The sequence below is a fragment of the Callorhinchus milii genome, unplaced genomic scaffold (genome assembly GCF_018977255.1).
Source record: "Callorhinchus milii isolate IMCB2004 unplaced genomic scaffold, IMCB_Cmil_1.0 Scaffold1, whole genome shotgun sequence".
Lineage (NCBI taxonomy): Eukaryota > Metazoa > Chordata > Chondrichthyes > Chimaeriformes > Callorhinchidae > Callorhinchus > Callorhinchus milii.
Window position 1 is genome coordinate 49,123,144 of NW_024704742.1, and position 16,901 is coordinate 49,140,044.

The 16,901-nt window shown below is 37.9% G+C and overlaps 1 protein-coding gene across 2 annotated transcripts in view; it reads right to left on the reverse strand.

Annotated features, from left to right (window-relative positions):
* Window positions 1-1,743: 1,743 nt before the first annotated feature.
* Window positions 1,744-16,901, reverse strand: part of atp8a1 (ATPase phospholipid transporting 8A1) — a 208,567-nt gene continuing 193,409 nt past the window's right edge. For both annotated transcript variants that reach the window (XM_042341636.1, XM_042341647.1), the window contains 3 exons: window positions 15,676-15,771; window positions 8,088-8,179; window positions 1,744-5,675 (listed from right to left, as the gene is read on the reverse strand). In XM_042341636.1, the coding sequence (XP_042197570.1) occupies window positions 5,578-5,675; window positions 8,088-8,179; window positions 15,676-15,771 (286 nt within the window). In that variant the 3' untranslated portion in view covers window positions 1,744-5,577. The remainder of the gene's footprint in view (window positions 5,676-8,087; window positions 8,180-15,675; window positions 15,772-16,901) is intronic.

The window sequence follows — 16,901 nt, forward strand, 5'->3', positions numbered from 1 at the left end:
TTCAGTTCTTAGACTCCTAACCTCTGGAACTCCCTCCCTCTATTGCTCCATCCATCCTCTCGCTTTCTACTTCTTCGAACGCGCCTTCAACACCTTCAACCTTCAACACATTCAAGCCTGATCTGAACCTCACCCAACAGCCGCACGTCACCCTGGGTCACTGACTAACTGTGAGGTGTGCAAATCCTGGCTACATTTTTATACCTCAAGGCTCAGGGTGTTGATGCCAATTGTAATATTCTGCTGTTGCCCTAGCTGAGATCAGCTAACTCAGCAATTAATGTGGCATGTTAAACGTGTGCAAACATATGTATTGAGCGTCATATGAAAATGCATTTGTACAGAGGAATTAAAAGTGTCTGTCTATCACTAATGAAATTAACATGAACAACAACTTGCATTGATATAGCAGGGTAGCACTTCAGAAGCTGTCCTTATTTATTATTCCACCACCAATATATTCATATGGAGACTTACTCATCTAGGGGAAACAATAATTAAAGTAAATTTAAATCTGTTCATTCTTCTAATAATGCTTCACATCTCTCACCTTTTAGACGTAAGCTTTGTGGTGAGCAGTAACTACATTCTGGAGTACCAAAGAGTTTGAGAGATTTCAGTGCATCCTTACATGATAATTAATAATACTCCTCACATTTGATATAGCAACCTTGGTGTCAGGAGGACACCTCAAAGTGCTTTTAATGTAAAGTGTAGTGAGGCGAATGGGGCAGCCAATTTGCGCATAGCAATGTTCCTCAAACTGCCATGATGAGAATGACCCAATTTTTTTCTTGCGGATTGTTGGCTAAGACACTGGGAGATCTCTTTTCTTTTTGAATTGTGGCATGGGATCTTTAATGTCTATCTCAACAGACATGACCTCGATTTAACATCTCATTGTAAGGAAATCATCTCCAACAACACAGCACTCCCCCAGCACTTCAATGGAGTACCAGGTTAGATCAGCTAACTCAGCAAATAATGTGGCATGTTATTATGTAAGCAAGGGACACAACCCAACACTGAAAGCAGAAGGAGTTAGGTTTAGAATAAACAAACATAAACTAAAGATTGAAAAAAAAATTCTCATAATGCTGGATATGTGGAAGAGATTCCCAACAAAATCAGATGACATTCTGTTGAATTAACACCTTCAAATAAAATAAAGTATCCATATCTGCATGATAAGATTTAGATGTAGACTGAGATAAACTGATACTCTGTGGGACACAAACGTTGCTGTGCTCCTGGGGTCAGGGATCGGAAGGGAAAACGATCTGTGGAGGGGGAAGGAGACAAGGGTTCAATAGTGGAGATGGATCAATTTTCTGAATTTTATGCTGCCTTACCATTGGGATTCAGGGTATATCTACTTTCCTTCAGGAAATAGAGTTGAAGGGGTAAAGTTCATGGTAGGTTTTGCATGGTTTTGGAAGGAGTGGGCTTGATGGAAAAAAAATGCCCTTTCACATTCTATGTTTGCTTATTTGCTTAAATGTGGCAATTGCTATCTCATTGCAGCAGGTTCTTCCTTAGGTGAAAGTGTGAGAATGTTCAGGTTACTTATCTTTGACCCTCCTATAGGAGTCAAACCTAAGAGTGTAAAGCGAATGAAGCAATGAACTGTTGTAGCCTCCGGGTGTACAGTAATATCACTTTAATCTTTGTGATCTTTCTTTCAGTTTGGCTTCTTAAAATGGTTGCACTTTTTCTGAGGTAAAGCATGAATACATGAAAATGCAAGGTTTGCAAATTTCATTTTATTTATTATCGGTATGACAATCAAAAGACAGAACAGTTAAGAGATGCAACTGCCACCATGCAAATTCACAATAGAGTCAATGGTAAGTAACAGAGAATACAAAATTACACAGCACTGATAATTTACAACCAAATATAAAACACAGTGCATTTCCTTACTTTAAGTTAAAACCAAACCTGAGAAATACAATGAACATTGAATGTCACCATTCATGCAGTGCAAAACAAATCAGGGAAATTTAGTCAACGTTTTTGAAGTCCGGCAGAAAAATCCTGACCAAATGTCCAGAACATGCTTCGTCTTTACACGAGAACGTTCAGGCCAAATTTCACCATTAAGTTGAATTGAATTTAAATACTGTACTCTACAGCAGTGGCAACAGTAGAAAGTAACCATTTACTTCGTACCAATGAAGTAAACTGCATTACAACTCTCCATTTCCACTCTGTTGTCACTTCAAACAAACTAATCTGGACAAAGCTATCCAGTGTTACTTTGATTTATTATTTTAAAGTACAGTCGTGTTCAATTAGTTTAAAACGTATCGCATGTATTTGCACACATCTTGAATGCAATTCTTACTGGGTGGTGTGTCAGGACTAAAGGACACATTCCATAGCCTATTCAGATACAATCTTCCACAGAACAGAATGGATAACAATTGAACAAATCCCACGTGGATTTCCACTCCCACTCCCCACAAAACCAATGCTTACTCCAATTAGAATTAAAATTTATATAGAAAATATAAAACTACAAGTGAGTTGCACAGACAAGTTCATTCTTTTTAAGATGAAGGACATGTACAACAACTGACCAGGAAGCACACAAAAATACATTATGCACCGACAACTGCAGCACTGCTTTACCTTTCATTAACAGAGATCATTTCTCACTAAACCGTGCGCAAAATTGTGCAGCAAGATCAGGAGTCATGCACAAGCAAGGTACATGTAACACTTAACTTCATGCAGACAGACAAAATGGCAAACAGGTTAAACAAACACACTACAGTACATCTCCCATGGGGAGAGAAAGACAACAGCTACAACTGCTAAAAGAAACAGAAATTACAGGCTTTGACACTATCACCCTTCTGCCATCCATCGGAGGATTCCTTAACAAAAAAACACAGTGAAGTGTGGTATGAACAGTGAAGAGTACGTAAAGGGGCAGCAAATGGCAAAACAGACAACAGCAATCGGATCCTATTTTCAAAGTCTTGTGAGTTGCTTTTAATTTGCGCTTGTTTTTGCTATTGAAGTACAAATAGTGGTAATCTCTTGATAAGGAATCAGTACTGCACAAATAGGGACTCCCTTCAGGTCAACCCCAGTAAACACCAATCCAATGAGATCTAGGTTGGCAGGGAATTTGAACAGATTCCTTATTTGAGAATCCTCTGAAGAAACACTGCAAATCAGGCTCGGTCCTTGTCATTACATTCATGCTTGAATGATAATCTGCAATGTGTCTCTTGCAAATTTGTAGAAATCGAGTTTGTAAAGTTGCTAAATGACATTTTGGGCTATAACAACTCGACCTATGCTGTAATTTGGAATTTAGTCCCGGAATATATTCCATAACAATACTAAACAATCTGAGTGGAGAGGATACTATTTTTCTGTTTCATTGTTTATTCCTTTCCATATTTCAATTTTCTTGTGACGATCTTTTAAAAAAAACTAAATCCAATAATATGCAAATCCAGCTGTTCTGTGCAAGACTGTCATTGAAACAGCTGGAATGTTAAATACCTCTTCACCTCTTGCATGGAGTTTGTTTAATATCTTCAATCAATAAAATATCTGCTTGGAATGGAATGCTTAAAAAGGCTTTCAGAATACAGTATATTTTGCTACAAAATCAGCAACCTTAACATTTCGCTACCAAAGCAGCAAAATAGAGTACCGATGTTTGAGAATAACTTTTAAGGAATACTTATTAACAAAGTTGAGGTTCTTACATACAGGCACATCATACGAATGTTGTCAGGTCTGCAACACCTGTGATGATAAAATAAAATGGTTCATGTAATACAGGCACGGTAACTTTCATTAAACCTGAACCTAGGAAGGAAGCTGCTGACGTTATAACAACAATGGATGCTTAGCAATACCATGATGCCAGAGTCCATATCATTATTCAGCAGCATTGCCAATGAAGCATGAGGTGAGACTTGTCAATATTTATTTTCTTGTAGATTAACTTTTGAATTGGTAGGAACTCGAGAAATAAAACACACCCTAGTTGTACCCTCAATATCTAAAGAAGAGTTAAAAAGTGTTATAAATCTGGTCTGTCAACATCTGTTTCAAAAATAATCAAACACAAGTTGATAAGCATCATAACAGGATCTAGCCAACAACAAAATAACCAGAGAAAGCTAATGATATGGGGAAGAAATACTTTCTGGCTTTTTTAAAAAATAAGACATACTTGACTATTTCAGGTCTAGTTAAAAAAAAGTCAATTTGTACTCTTTTTAAGGAAAGAATGCTTGATACAGAGAGCACTGCCACCATTAAATGTTCCTTCTCCTTTAACTGACATGCTCGCCAGGGCTCAGCATTAGCTAGTTCGGAATTAAGGGCAATTGAAGAAACATGTTAATCCATCAAAATCTAATTAAAAAGTCATTCACTCCAGATAGCACCAGCTTAAAAAAAGTAGAACTTGTAGCCAGGCACATACACGTCACTGTTTCACTTGGAAAACTAATTTGAACATTAAGAAATGACAAAAGCATATCTAAGGCCATAGTTTGAGAAAGTCAAAAATTCAGAAGCAAGTGCCAAGAAGGCAGTTGTCACATCTTTCGTATACCACTGTATGTGGAAATTATACTCCACAAAAGTCTGCAGCAGGACTTGAAGTTTGCTCTGCTCTTATCTCCAAAAACAGGAGAAAAGTGCTGATTGGAAATTTCTAATCTACTATGATTTCATTGTCCGAGGCGTGGTGACGAAAGCTCATGCTATCCATGCTTAATCCTCTATTATGAGAGCACAGTTTAGAATTTGGATGGTTCTCTATTTATTTTGTACTTTTCTCCCAGTGAATTATGTGTAAGCGATGCTTCAGGACTCTTGTTGGACACATTAACACAGAGCAATCTTGAAAACACGGAAACATTATTTCACAGCAACAGAGTAAATCTTTCCCCCATAATGGTACTAAATGAGGCATCCACAAGGTTTATAGTATTTTTGTTAAAAGAATAAAATGTACCAAAATTTCGACTGAAGTAATAGTGGCAACATTTAAATCTTTCAGGAAACACAGTGGAAAAGCCTGTCAAACACACACATGGGAGGGTTGGTTTGGTGCATGTTGCTGTGAACTAACAACTGGTAACCAGCAGGGGAAAGGTTTAGATGCTGAGTGTATCCTAACACACGCACACACCAGAAAGACATTAAATAGTGTAAAGCCCATCCGTCACCTGGAATTTATGAACTTCTACTTGTTTTTTTTAAGAAAAAAAATAGCTTTTTAAATTGTCTCAAGGGCCTAGTCTGTCACGGATACAACAGCAAACTTCAAGCCCTGACCAGCAAGTTGTAAATGAGTTCTGTGTTAGAATTCTAACAGTGAGTTTTGATAAAACATATTTGCACAGTGTTTGCGTCCTTTTAATAGGTAGCAATGGTGATCAGTACTTTCTTCCCCTTCGTAAGATATGTAAAGACCCATCAGTCCAAGTCTTTACACTGACGGTATTTTGTTTGTTCAGAAAACACACCCTTTTAAGTCTGACATCCATCTGAAATATTTATTTGCAAATGATTTCATTCCCCAGTATTAACTGTTCACCAGGTGTTGGATCCTTGTTTGGTGGTATCATAGGCCCTTATCACTTGAGACTGGGACACAATACCATGTTCATCTTGGGAGAAAGCATAGCCATCTGTAAAATAAAATACATAAATAGGCACATAGGAAGCGCTAGACAAAAAAGACCAAGGTCTATCTGATCCGCCTTCTATCATCCTGGTAGTTTTGTGATACAATAATGAACATGTTGATAGCAATTAATTCTGTATGGATTAGAATATCATCACATTGGAAAGTTCTCCCAAGCATCCTGCCCTTGTCATGTGTCAAATTACTCATATACTGTATAATGAATAAACAAACAGGATAACATTTATATCAGAAATTATTGTCACCTTAGTTCACAGTACATTTATACAGTGCATTACTTTATCCCTGCTATACTATCTGTTAAAGACACTTCCAATAGGTAGCAACCCGGCAAGTGATCTGCCACAAAGGATTAAGGTTCATCAAGCGGCAAATGGGTTACAGTCGGAGACCCCTCTGTTGTGATTGTCTCTCTGTGTGTCTCTATTTGAGCGTGTCTATGTCTCTTCTATATGTGAGTATGTTTATGAGTGTCTCGTGTGAGTGTGTGCCTCTCTGTCTGTGTGTGTATGTCTCTTTGTGTCTATGACAATGTGTGCGTGTCTCTCTCTCTCTGAGAATGTGTCTCTCTGTGTCCGTGTCTCTTTCTGTGTCTCTGAGTGTGTGTTTGTCTCTGTCTGTGAATGTGTGTGTGTGTCTGTGAGTGTGTGTCTCTCTTGTGTCTGTGAGTGTATGTCTCTCTCTGTGGCTCTGAGTGCGTCACTCTCTCTCTCTCTCTCTCTCTCTCTCTGAGAATGTTGTCTCTCTCTCTCTCTCTGTGTCTCTGAGTGTGCGTGTGTCCCTTTCTCTGTCTGTGAGTGCGTGTGTGTCTCTCTGTGTCTGAGTGTGCGTGTCTCTGTGTCTGAGTGTGCGTGTCTCTGTGTCTGAGTGTGTGTGTCTCTGTGTGTCCATGAGTGTATGTCTCTCTGTCACTGAATGTGTGTGTCTCTCTCTGTGTCTGTGAGTGTGTGTGTCTCTATCTGTCTGTGAGTGTGTGTGTGTCTCTGTGTGTCTGTGAGTATGTGTGTGTCTCTCTGTCTGTGTCTCTCTCTGTTTCTGAGTATGTGTGTGTTTCTGTCTGAGTGTGTGTGTCTCTTTCTGTATATGTGAGTGTATGTGTCTCTCTGTGTATGTGAGTGTCTCTATGTCTCTGGGTGTGTGTATCTCTCTGTGCATGTGAGTCTCTCTATGTCTCTGGGTGTGTATGTCTCTCTGTGCATGTGTGTCTCTGTGTCTCTCTCTCTCTGAGAATGTCTATCTCTGTGGCTGTGAGTGTGTGTCTCTCTCTGTGTCTCTGAGTGTGTGTATCTATGTCTCCGAGTGCATCTCTCTCTCTCTCTGGGACTCTGTGTGTATGTCTCTCTGTGTCTCTGAGTGTGTGTGTGTCTCTCTCTCTGTCTGCCATGTGTGTCTCTCTCTCTGGATTTCTGTGCCTGTGTGCGGTGCCGGCCCTGAGAGGCAGGAGATGGTGAGCTCCTGTAGCCTCGCCGGTGGTCACAGCCTCCCCTGCACCCACCCCCCAAAAAAATGGCTACCTATTTATTTGTTAAAGAAGCAATTAATAATTTTTTTTGCAACAATCTAATATGTTAGTTTTTATCAATGAAGTGAAAAGTGTAGCAGTAAAATGTACCTCAATAGCACCAAACAGGCAATTTCCCCACAAAAATGAGCAAAGAGCCCCCCACTCTCCCGCCCCAATTTCCCCCAAAGATTTGTAAAACATGCCGTAATTTGTTTTTGCAAAAATGTCCACACTTCTCTATTGGCCCAGCTGATGACTAACATTTTTGCATTGCCATTTGTGGGCATGAAAGTCTGTCTGTATGAACTCAAATTTGGCTCAAAGGAATCAAGATAAAATAAAACTCTTCAAAAAGAAAATTGCAAAAACCACAATACACAGGACTAGGACATTAACAGGGTGAGAGAATACAAAGAGCAGGAAAGGCTGGACAGATAAGAGCATTTTACTCTGGAGAAGAGATGATTGAGAGGAGACCTGACTGAAGTGTTTAAAATTATGAAAGAGATTGGGTAAGGCAAACATAAATAGACTGTATCCACTTGTTGGTAAGTTGATAACAAGGAGTCATAAATATAAGATAACCTCTAACAGATCTAAAATAATTTAGGAGGTACTTCATTACACAGTGTAATGAAGTAACTCCTAATGTGTAACTCACTGTAGTTGTAGCAAAGAGAGAGAATGAGAAATAGAGGGAGAGGAATAGATAGGTGAGGGGGAGGCTATGGAGGTGACTAGTTGGGCCGATCAGCCTGTTTCAGTGCTGTTGCTGTTGTACATAATTCTATGCGTGTAATTAAATTGGGCTATTCACAGATCTAAAGAATCAGAACCAGTTACAAAGCTTCTAGATATTTTTGTGTAGAGTACTCAAGACAAAACACTCACGTGGTGAACTATGTTGAATACGTCCTGCAGCGTACAAGTTGGTTATGCTCCTCTTAAATACGTTCTTTAAGAGTTGAGCTCGCTCGCTTAACCTGTTCAGGAGAGAAGGGGAAAATATTATTTTTTGGTTGATCGAATAAAACAGGTGAGTATCTGTAAAATAAATTAAGTGTAATAAGCATCATATTAGTTGCTGCTTGACTGTGCAATCTTACACACTGACACCTTTTTTTAAACAAATCCATCTCATTATCTCTAATTTACAGATGTGGATTTGTTAGCTCTTCAATAATAAGCTACAATTCAGCACCTCAATTTCTTTACAACTATTAAAGCTCAGCTAGTATAAATACCATATTTAATTTCTTAAGATTGTCCTAAACTGTCCTATTATAACAGAATACAGAACAGAATTGTTCAAATGACATTCCTCGTAAGTGTATTACCTGGATAAATGTATGAAAAATTATGGAAAATCACTTGTACATTTAAACACCGTGTTACATTACACCTCCCTTGGGCTGCTGACATTAAATATGCTAAGCTCTCATTTCAACCTTTGAATGTTCTGCAAAAAATCGTGTTCACTTACAATTTCAGGGTTACAGCTCAGCTTTGGTTAAAGCACAGATTACAATAATTCTCAATTCCTACAGATTTCATGCTCCTCAGGAGTAGAGAATGGAGCGATTTTTCCATCTGAAGCAATCACAGTGCTAAGTCGCTATGGCACAGGGTGATGGCAACATTGGCAATGCAATCTATAACCCGGTCCTGAAGACTGGGATATAGATTGCGTTGCCAATATTGGTTGTTTGAATAACACAGGACAACATCTTTAAGATAAAGTAAGTGTTAAGCGTCTTATTAGTAGTTGCTTGACTGTGCAGTCTTACACACTGCCACTTTTTAAACAAATGCATCTCATTATCTCTAATTTACAGATGTGCCTTTTGTACGCAGCCCACTTTCAACTCTTTGAACTGAGGAAAAGAAAATTAAGCCATTTTGCCAGTGAGTTGCCTTGAAGCTGAGGGAGAAAGTGCTGTGACCTATTGTCAATGCAGCTTGGTTGGCACTGCAATTTACTGATGACTCTCCAAAGCTATCAACTGGGATAGCTTGTTTCAGCTGAGTCCTTTGGAGCTGACTTCAATTTCAGTCTTCAGACATTTAAAGGCATTATATGGTGTAAATAAAAAGACAGTTGCTGGAATGTGAATCAAATAAACAGGAATGCTACAAATCCACAACACGTTGATCAGCATCTGAACAAGGCTGGTGTTATAATTCTGATGAAAGGCTAATGATCCAAAATGGAACCCATCTTTTTTTTCAGATGTCAATTGATTTTAAAACATAGTATCTTCAAAACAAGAAGAAATATTTCCTGTGTAACATGGGATTCTGCTGTGCACAAATTGGCTGTTATGTTCACTTTCAAATTTCTGTGAAGCACTTTGAGACTTCTCAAAGTGAGAAGGCATTACCAAATGCAAGGATTATTCTAATATGTATATATTATATATATAATAATAATCCTTGCATTTTATTTGGGGAATGGTTCACAAGGATACCAGGAGAAACCATCCCAGGGCCATTGGATCTTTAGCATCTATCTAATCAGGCAGACGGGATCTCAGTTTCATGTTTGATCCAAAGGACAGCACTTCCGATAATGCAACACACCCTGCACTGCTCAGACTATGTGAATTCAAGTCCTGACAAAGGGCTTGAAACCACAACCTTCTGACTCAAAAATGAAAGGACTACCAACTGAGCCAGGCTGACACACACATATGTATTGTGCTCATATTGGAAATATGCTCATGGGAGAATTCAATTACTGCAAAAACAAATTAAAAGTGTACAAGGGTCACTTAATAAAATCAGTATTTTATACAACTATGTGAAACTGGCAGAGTCTCTTTTATGTTAAGGATGCTAATTATACTGTCAAGAATCTAATAGGATCAATGTTTCCACCAAAAATGAGCTAAGCTTAAGGGAAAAAGCAACTTATCAGACATGATCTTAAATGGATTCCGCTCTGGTAATCTTACTAATTATGGAAGACTACTAGCCAACTGGGTATTGAATATCTTTTACAATGTGCACATTTTAGATCGTCCAACATATACAAAAGAAATTTCCTGTTATTTTCTTATGCCAATTATCAAGCAGAGTTTGAGAAATGTACGGAAACAGAGCAATTGCTAACTATTAGCTTTCTGGGATTCTGAAGTAAAGTGAAGTGATGAATAGAATGGCTTTGAATCTCTAGAAGGCAAACAAACCACTTTCCGACATTGCACGCACAGGTGCGAAGATGAAATTACGGCTTCTTGCCCAATTTTTTGGCTTTTCTCAAGCAGCAGTGCTAAGAACAAGTAGAAGCATCCCATAATATTTGCCCTGCTTGTGTATGCATGACTGGAGTCTCAGCCGCAACAGAGCAGGACTTAAGACATGGGCTTATACTGTAATTTGAGGTAGGGTTTGGCAAGACGCACTTAAGTTTCCTCAGAAGGTTCATATTTGGATATTGGCCCAGACATTCCTCCTTCTGGAAGTATTCATTATTTTGGGGGCTCAAACTGCTGAACATTCAATGACAATTGTAATCATTTATGCGTGTAACATAATACAGTAGTGTTTATTTAATCACTCGTAATAAACCCATTCTTTAATTATTTAATTGCAGCGAATGTGGCAGACAACTTGTGAATAGCAATGTCCCACAAATAGCCGTGAAATGAATGACCTATTTTATCTGGAATATTGTTGGCCAGGATACTGGAGAAACACCGTTCTATTTTCGAACAGTGCCACATGATTGTTAATATCCACCTGAACAAACAGATGGGACCTTGATTTTTAACATCTCATCCGTTTCATGGCTGTTTGTAGGACATTACTGTATCCAACTGGGCTACCGGGTTAGTCTGTGAAAACACAGTCACTCCACAGAATATCATCACGTGAAGCGCTTTGGGATGTCCTCCTGACGTCCTATACTAAATGCAAAGATTATGATTATTTTATCCGAAAGATGGAAAGGCTCATTGGTTACATGCATAATTATTTCCTCTGCTCTTAGGAAGCCTGCAAACATTATTGCAGCATATTAATTAATGTTGAAATCATGAGGTTATAATTTGGCTGAATTAAAAATGTTGTTGCATTCTGAGGTCAAATTATAGTCAACGCCTTGCTAATCTTAAACAGTTTACTGCCAAAGAATAATGTTTCAGAATATCTTGTAAGAATACTCAGAGACCCTTTCCTGAGCATGTTTAGACAAGTAGCTCTGCTGCGAATGCACAAGTGCAAAATTAATGGTATTAAAGTCAATTTAAGTGGCATTTGATCTCAGAATTAGCTTTGGTGTTGTGTGGCAGACAGAATATGAAACAAGCCCCACTGGGTTTAGTGCTACCAGTGAGGATTAGCCTTTCAACCCACAACTCAATTACTCAATGTTTGAAGATGGAAAAAAAGGTTCCCACTTATACGATTCTGGATGTTTTGGGCACTTTCGGATTAATTTTATTAGGGTGAACAAAGGAGAGCTCTGGTTTAAATCAATTTAGTTCCCGATCTTTGACAGTTTTAAAATAATAACATTTCACACTAATTGTTTGCCAGATCAGCCTTGAGCAGAGTTTGCAAATGAGAAATATCTAGGGGTTGACTGAATGCTGGCCACATCATTACATAATCTGTTATTGCAGAGTGCGCTGTAACTTCAAAGACAATGTTCTTCTGGGCAGATTAAAAATACAACAGATAGTTTCCAGGAATTTGTTTCACAAATACAATACGTGACCATGCTCAAGAGATTTTGGTACAGAATTAAAGGTAAAGCATTATTTCACGGAGAGTAAAGCATTTAGGTAGCTAAAATTTCTCCAAATTGAAACGGAAATCACATAATTAATCACATAGTTGACATGAGAACAAAGGCTGCTGAAGGAAATAATAAATCTGAACTCTGAACTTCTAGTGTTTAAATTCTATTAGATTCAAATGTACACGTGTCATGCGTTCTTACAGAGGCTCTGGCAAGATTCAGGAGAGCTGTGCGATATTTCTTTAACCGTTCAAAGACTGAAACGTGCCAGAGACAAGTGCAAAACAGAACAGAATTACACTTTGTTTTGTTCCGTCTAGTTTCTTATTCCAACATCTGTTGGTTGTTACGGCCATTAAACAGAAACTGGGCTATAAATCAGCCAGATTTGTGAAAACCCTCCAAGTTACAATTTTCCTCTGAAGTAAGCAATCAGAAGAAGGCAGTGTGAATTATGCAATGGACTTATGATGAGCAGTTAATGAGGTCAATAGTGCATGTAATAAATGAAATGTGCTCAGACAGGAGGAAAACAGTGTGGAAAAGCCACCAGTTGCTGAATGGATGTGGTTGTTTGAACAGGTTTGATTGTACTGTGGAATAGCTACAGTATGTTGTCGTTCATCATGCTGTTTCCATTATTGCCAGTGGACTAGGATCTAGTATATAGACAGACAGGAGGGGTGCACTGCACGAAGAGAGATTTTTAAAACTGATAATAATAATAATAATCTTTGAATTGATATAGCACTGTAGGGAGGATCTCTTAAAGCGTTTTCTGGCATTTACTGTGAAGTGACCGTACTTTGTAGGTGAACACAGCAGCTAATTTGTACAGAGCAATGCCCCACAAACTAAGTGTAAACATATACACTTTTAATTCATTTTATGGTTTTCTGTTGTAAAGACTTTGATGACAGATCTGCGGATGCTGCAGATAATGAATGGAGCAGCCGCCAAGATGCTTTCTGTGGGGTTTAATATGTATTTACAGCTGAAGCAAAAGGTCAATAATCAGCATTCAAGCTGCATCCACTAAATTTAATCTCGCATCAGTACATAATGCGATTTGAGAATGGGATTAAAATATTGGGGCCCAATTTGTGGTCCATGTGTTTATGTTTTTTCCACTGGAAAAATAGTCTGGAGGTGCACTTTGACTTTCGTACCCCTCTGCACCCCTTAACCCTCATCATGAAGTTCTCATTATCACTGGTGGTCAGTGAAACTGAGCCCTGTCTGGCAGGATGCAGTGCGTTTGAGTTTTCCACATTTGCTATCCTGCTAAGGATTAAGTTAAGAGTAGCAGAGACTTGAGAAATCATTGCCAGCTCCATCACAAATGTCTTCTCCATCACAAAATGTCAGGTTTCAAAATTCAGAAAGACAGCCGAGAATCCTGCTACTCCAATGACGTGCTGGGGGAGGTTTGCATAGTCAGAGGCGCCATCTTTTGGATGAGATGTTAAAGAGATTACCCATTTGCCTGTTCAGATGGAAGTTAAAGATTACATGGTTCTATTCGAAAAAAGAATGGAGTATCCTGGCCTTCAATCCACTGATTCAAAATTGGTCATGGATCTCCTGGCTGTTTGTCAGACAAATTGGCCTGCAAATACAGTCATTATAATTTACAATAATTCCCATGAAGTGTTTTGAGGTTTGGTGATGACATAGATAAGAGAATAATTCCTGCATTTGATTATAATGCCTTATCACATCGTCAAGACTCACAGGATTTTACTGTGAAGTGTTGTGACTGTAAATGTAGACAAAGATGATATATCAAATGTAATTATTATCATTAATACTAAGCTACATTTTTTTAAAAGAGAGAAAATATTTCAGGTATTTTCTTTNAAAAAAAGCTGGTTTCTGTTCTTCCAATTTTATACCATATCATATACAAAGCAAAGTTATAGGACCTCAGGACATTAGACACCAACTTTACTAAGCATTAGCAGGCAAAACTCTTATGTTGAAAGTTAAACTTTGATCCATATAATACTATAGTTTCATGTGAACAGTCATAGAAATGTAGAATTCTTCAGCACAGAGGTGGTCATTTGGCTCCTGTATGTCTATACTTCTGTGCCTTTTTCTGAAAGTTGCCCTTTTTATTAGTCCCATATTAGTCCTTCGCTTGTGTTCTTTTTATCTTATTTTAATCTTTTTCCTGCTAGGATGATACAATTGCAGCAAATGACATTTCCTAATAAATTTCTTAAAATGCTGCCAAAGCTGTGGAATAGCTGAATAAATAAATCTTACTTTTGCTGCCTGCTCAGACCATAATGAAATTCTCCACATATAAGAAGCTTCAAAGATGGTGGAAAACAATAGTTTGGGGGATTTAGTTGTTTTCTGACATTTATTAAGCATTGGCATTAATGATGGCATTAATAGCGCCAACTCTATCATTGGCGATTGGCATTTTCAACAATGTTGTTAACTGCGATTCGCCAGTTAACATTTGTTCCAATATTCCATTTAATATTCCTAAAAATTTATTTAATTTGTTTAATGCTGTATTTATATTGAATGACTGACTGTGAATTACAGTCATTCACCACCACGTTTACAGTATAAATGGAGATTCAAGCAGCAGGCATAATGCTGGAGCTGCGGACACTGCCATGCATAACTAGTTTGTTCGACTTGGGTTCTTTAATATCTGCATCTCTATTTTCCTTCTCTCCAGCCTTTTAATTGTGATTCAGTCGCATTTGTGAACAAGACTTCTGAAATTGTTCAATGTTCTTGCTGTGTTGGATTGTGAAATATCTTGTCACTGATTTTCATGTGTAATATCAGTATACATTATTTTAAATTAAATAAAGAAATATTACCAGTAGCTGAGCCTACTACAGTATTTCAAATATTCTTTAAGAATTGTAATAATACAGGGAAATCCCTCTATCTATATTACGGTCAGCTGGGCACAATTTCTCACTGACTGTGTGATAAACGAAGTGCAATAAAGATGGCCAATTTACAAACTGGAGTCACTTCCTGCGAATTGTATAATAATATAATAATCCTTGCATTTGATATAGCGCTTTTCATGTTTTCTAGACGTCTCAAAGAAGAATATACTGTACAGAATACAGAATATATTGTAAAGTGAATTAACTATATTTATGGGCGAAACGCGGCAGTCGTGGATTGAAGTGACCAATTTCTTAATTGTTTTTTTTCTTGAGGGATTATTTTCAAGAATAATCCTGTGTATACTATGCACAGGAAGTGCTGCTGCTGAAAGTGTTACAGGAGGCATGTCCCAGTGCCCAGCACATAGGAAGTGACACCAGTGACATTTCCTACAAGTTGGCCATTTTTTGGTATAGGAAATTTGGTTTGTGAGGGTCCATTGTAGACTCTTGTTATCTCAAAAGGCACTATAAGTGGGTTCCCCTCCACATGTCTGTTGTGTATAAAAGATAATATAATAATCCTAGCATTTGATATAGTAGCGTATTGCATTGTCGAAGGGTCTCAAAACATTTTATAGGATATACTGTTGAGTTTAATGACTGCATAATTGTAGGCCAATATGAATTGTTATGTATTATGTAAACATCGCACATGGTTTACACTAACTACACAATTTGCATTCATGTATGGGGCATAACAGATCTCAATATATACTTTTCTATATTTGGAGGTGAGCTAAAGACAAATGAACCTTTGAGTTCAGATATCTGTACGACATTGATTAAACATAATAGTTTGTACCTGTTGACATATACAATTTCTCCTCCTGGAGCCTCGGTTTTTGCTTCCAGCTCTTGAACTTCTTCCGCGATAGTCTTGCGAAACGATCTCTTAATGCTGAAAGTTAAAATGATGAAAATCTTTGGTGAACAGAACATTAGAAGACATAAACGCTATTCGATATTTAAAGAATGACATTTCTTTCATTTACACAGTTCTGAAAGAATTCTAGTATCGGGTAATAACTTTTATTCTGGTCATACGAGGGTGAAAAAAACATACATAGAATTTAATGATTCATAAAATGCGCTTCCGACAATGCAGCACTGCCCCCAACACTGGATTGGAATGCAAGCCAAGGCTATGAGCTCAAATTTCTGCAGTGAGACAAGGGGCTTTAACCCGCAATCTTCTGACTTATGAGACGAAAGTCCTACCAGCTGAGCTAGGCTGACAAATACAAGATATTCAAGGTAAAACAAGAGCACTTTGGGTATCAGCTCTGACAGTGAGGTATGTGTAAATACGACAGGAATATCGTGTGGATAGACATGCAGCTGACACAGACTGACATGTTCAGTGGAAACCCATGAAGATACTCTGACGATATTTACCTCCCTTAGTTTGTTTTCAGTAATTGTTCGGTCCCATTGGCAGACTTCTACAAATTTTACCTTAAATTATTTCCTGCACATTTCCCTTTTATTAGAGCAGGTTATTTTCCTGAACTAGAGTACTGCATTCCAAATCTTTACACATTCTGCCATGAAAAGATTTGCTCCAATGTAAATATCCTAATTTCACATTGCTAACTTTGAGCCAAGCAACAATTGGCCTTCACTTCCATTTAATCCATTTAGTTGTCGTTTTTTTTAAAAACTGCAAAATAAAATTTAGTTATAATTGCTGGTGTTTAACCAGCTAAAACCGCAGATGTTGCCATTGAGAGCATTGTCATATTTTATTATTTGGTGTTCGTTTTAAACCATTTGAAATGATTGAATCAAATTAATTTATTTTAAAATTTAATTTGTCTCTGAACATGAAGCAACGAGTTCCAAGTAAAAAAATGAAGCTCAAAAGTATGACACTGTTCTCAAAGGCAACCTATGCAGTTTTGACTGAATCGCTCCAGCAGTACCCAACACAAGGGTCTCCAAGCCTTGCCTCCTGCCAACCTGCACCAAATACTATCTGGAATTAGGTAAACGGGGTGCGATTGGATTCCATTCCAGTGAGAATGTGCA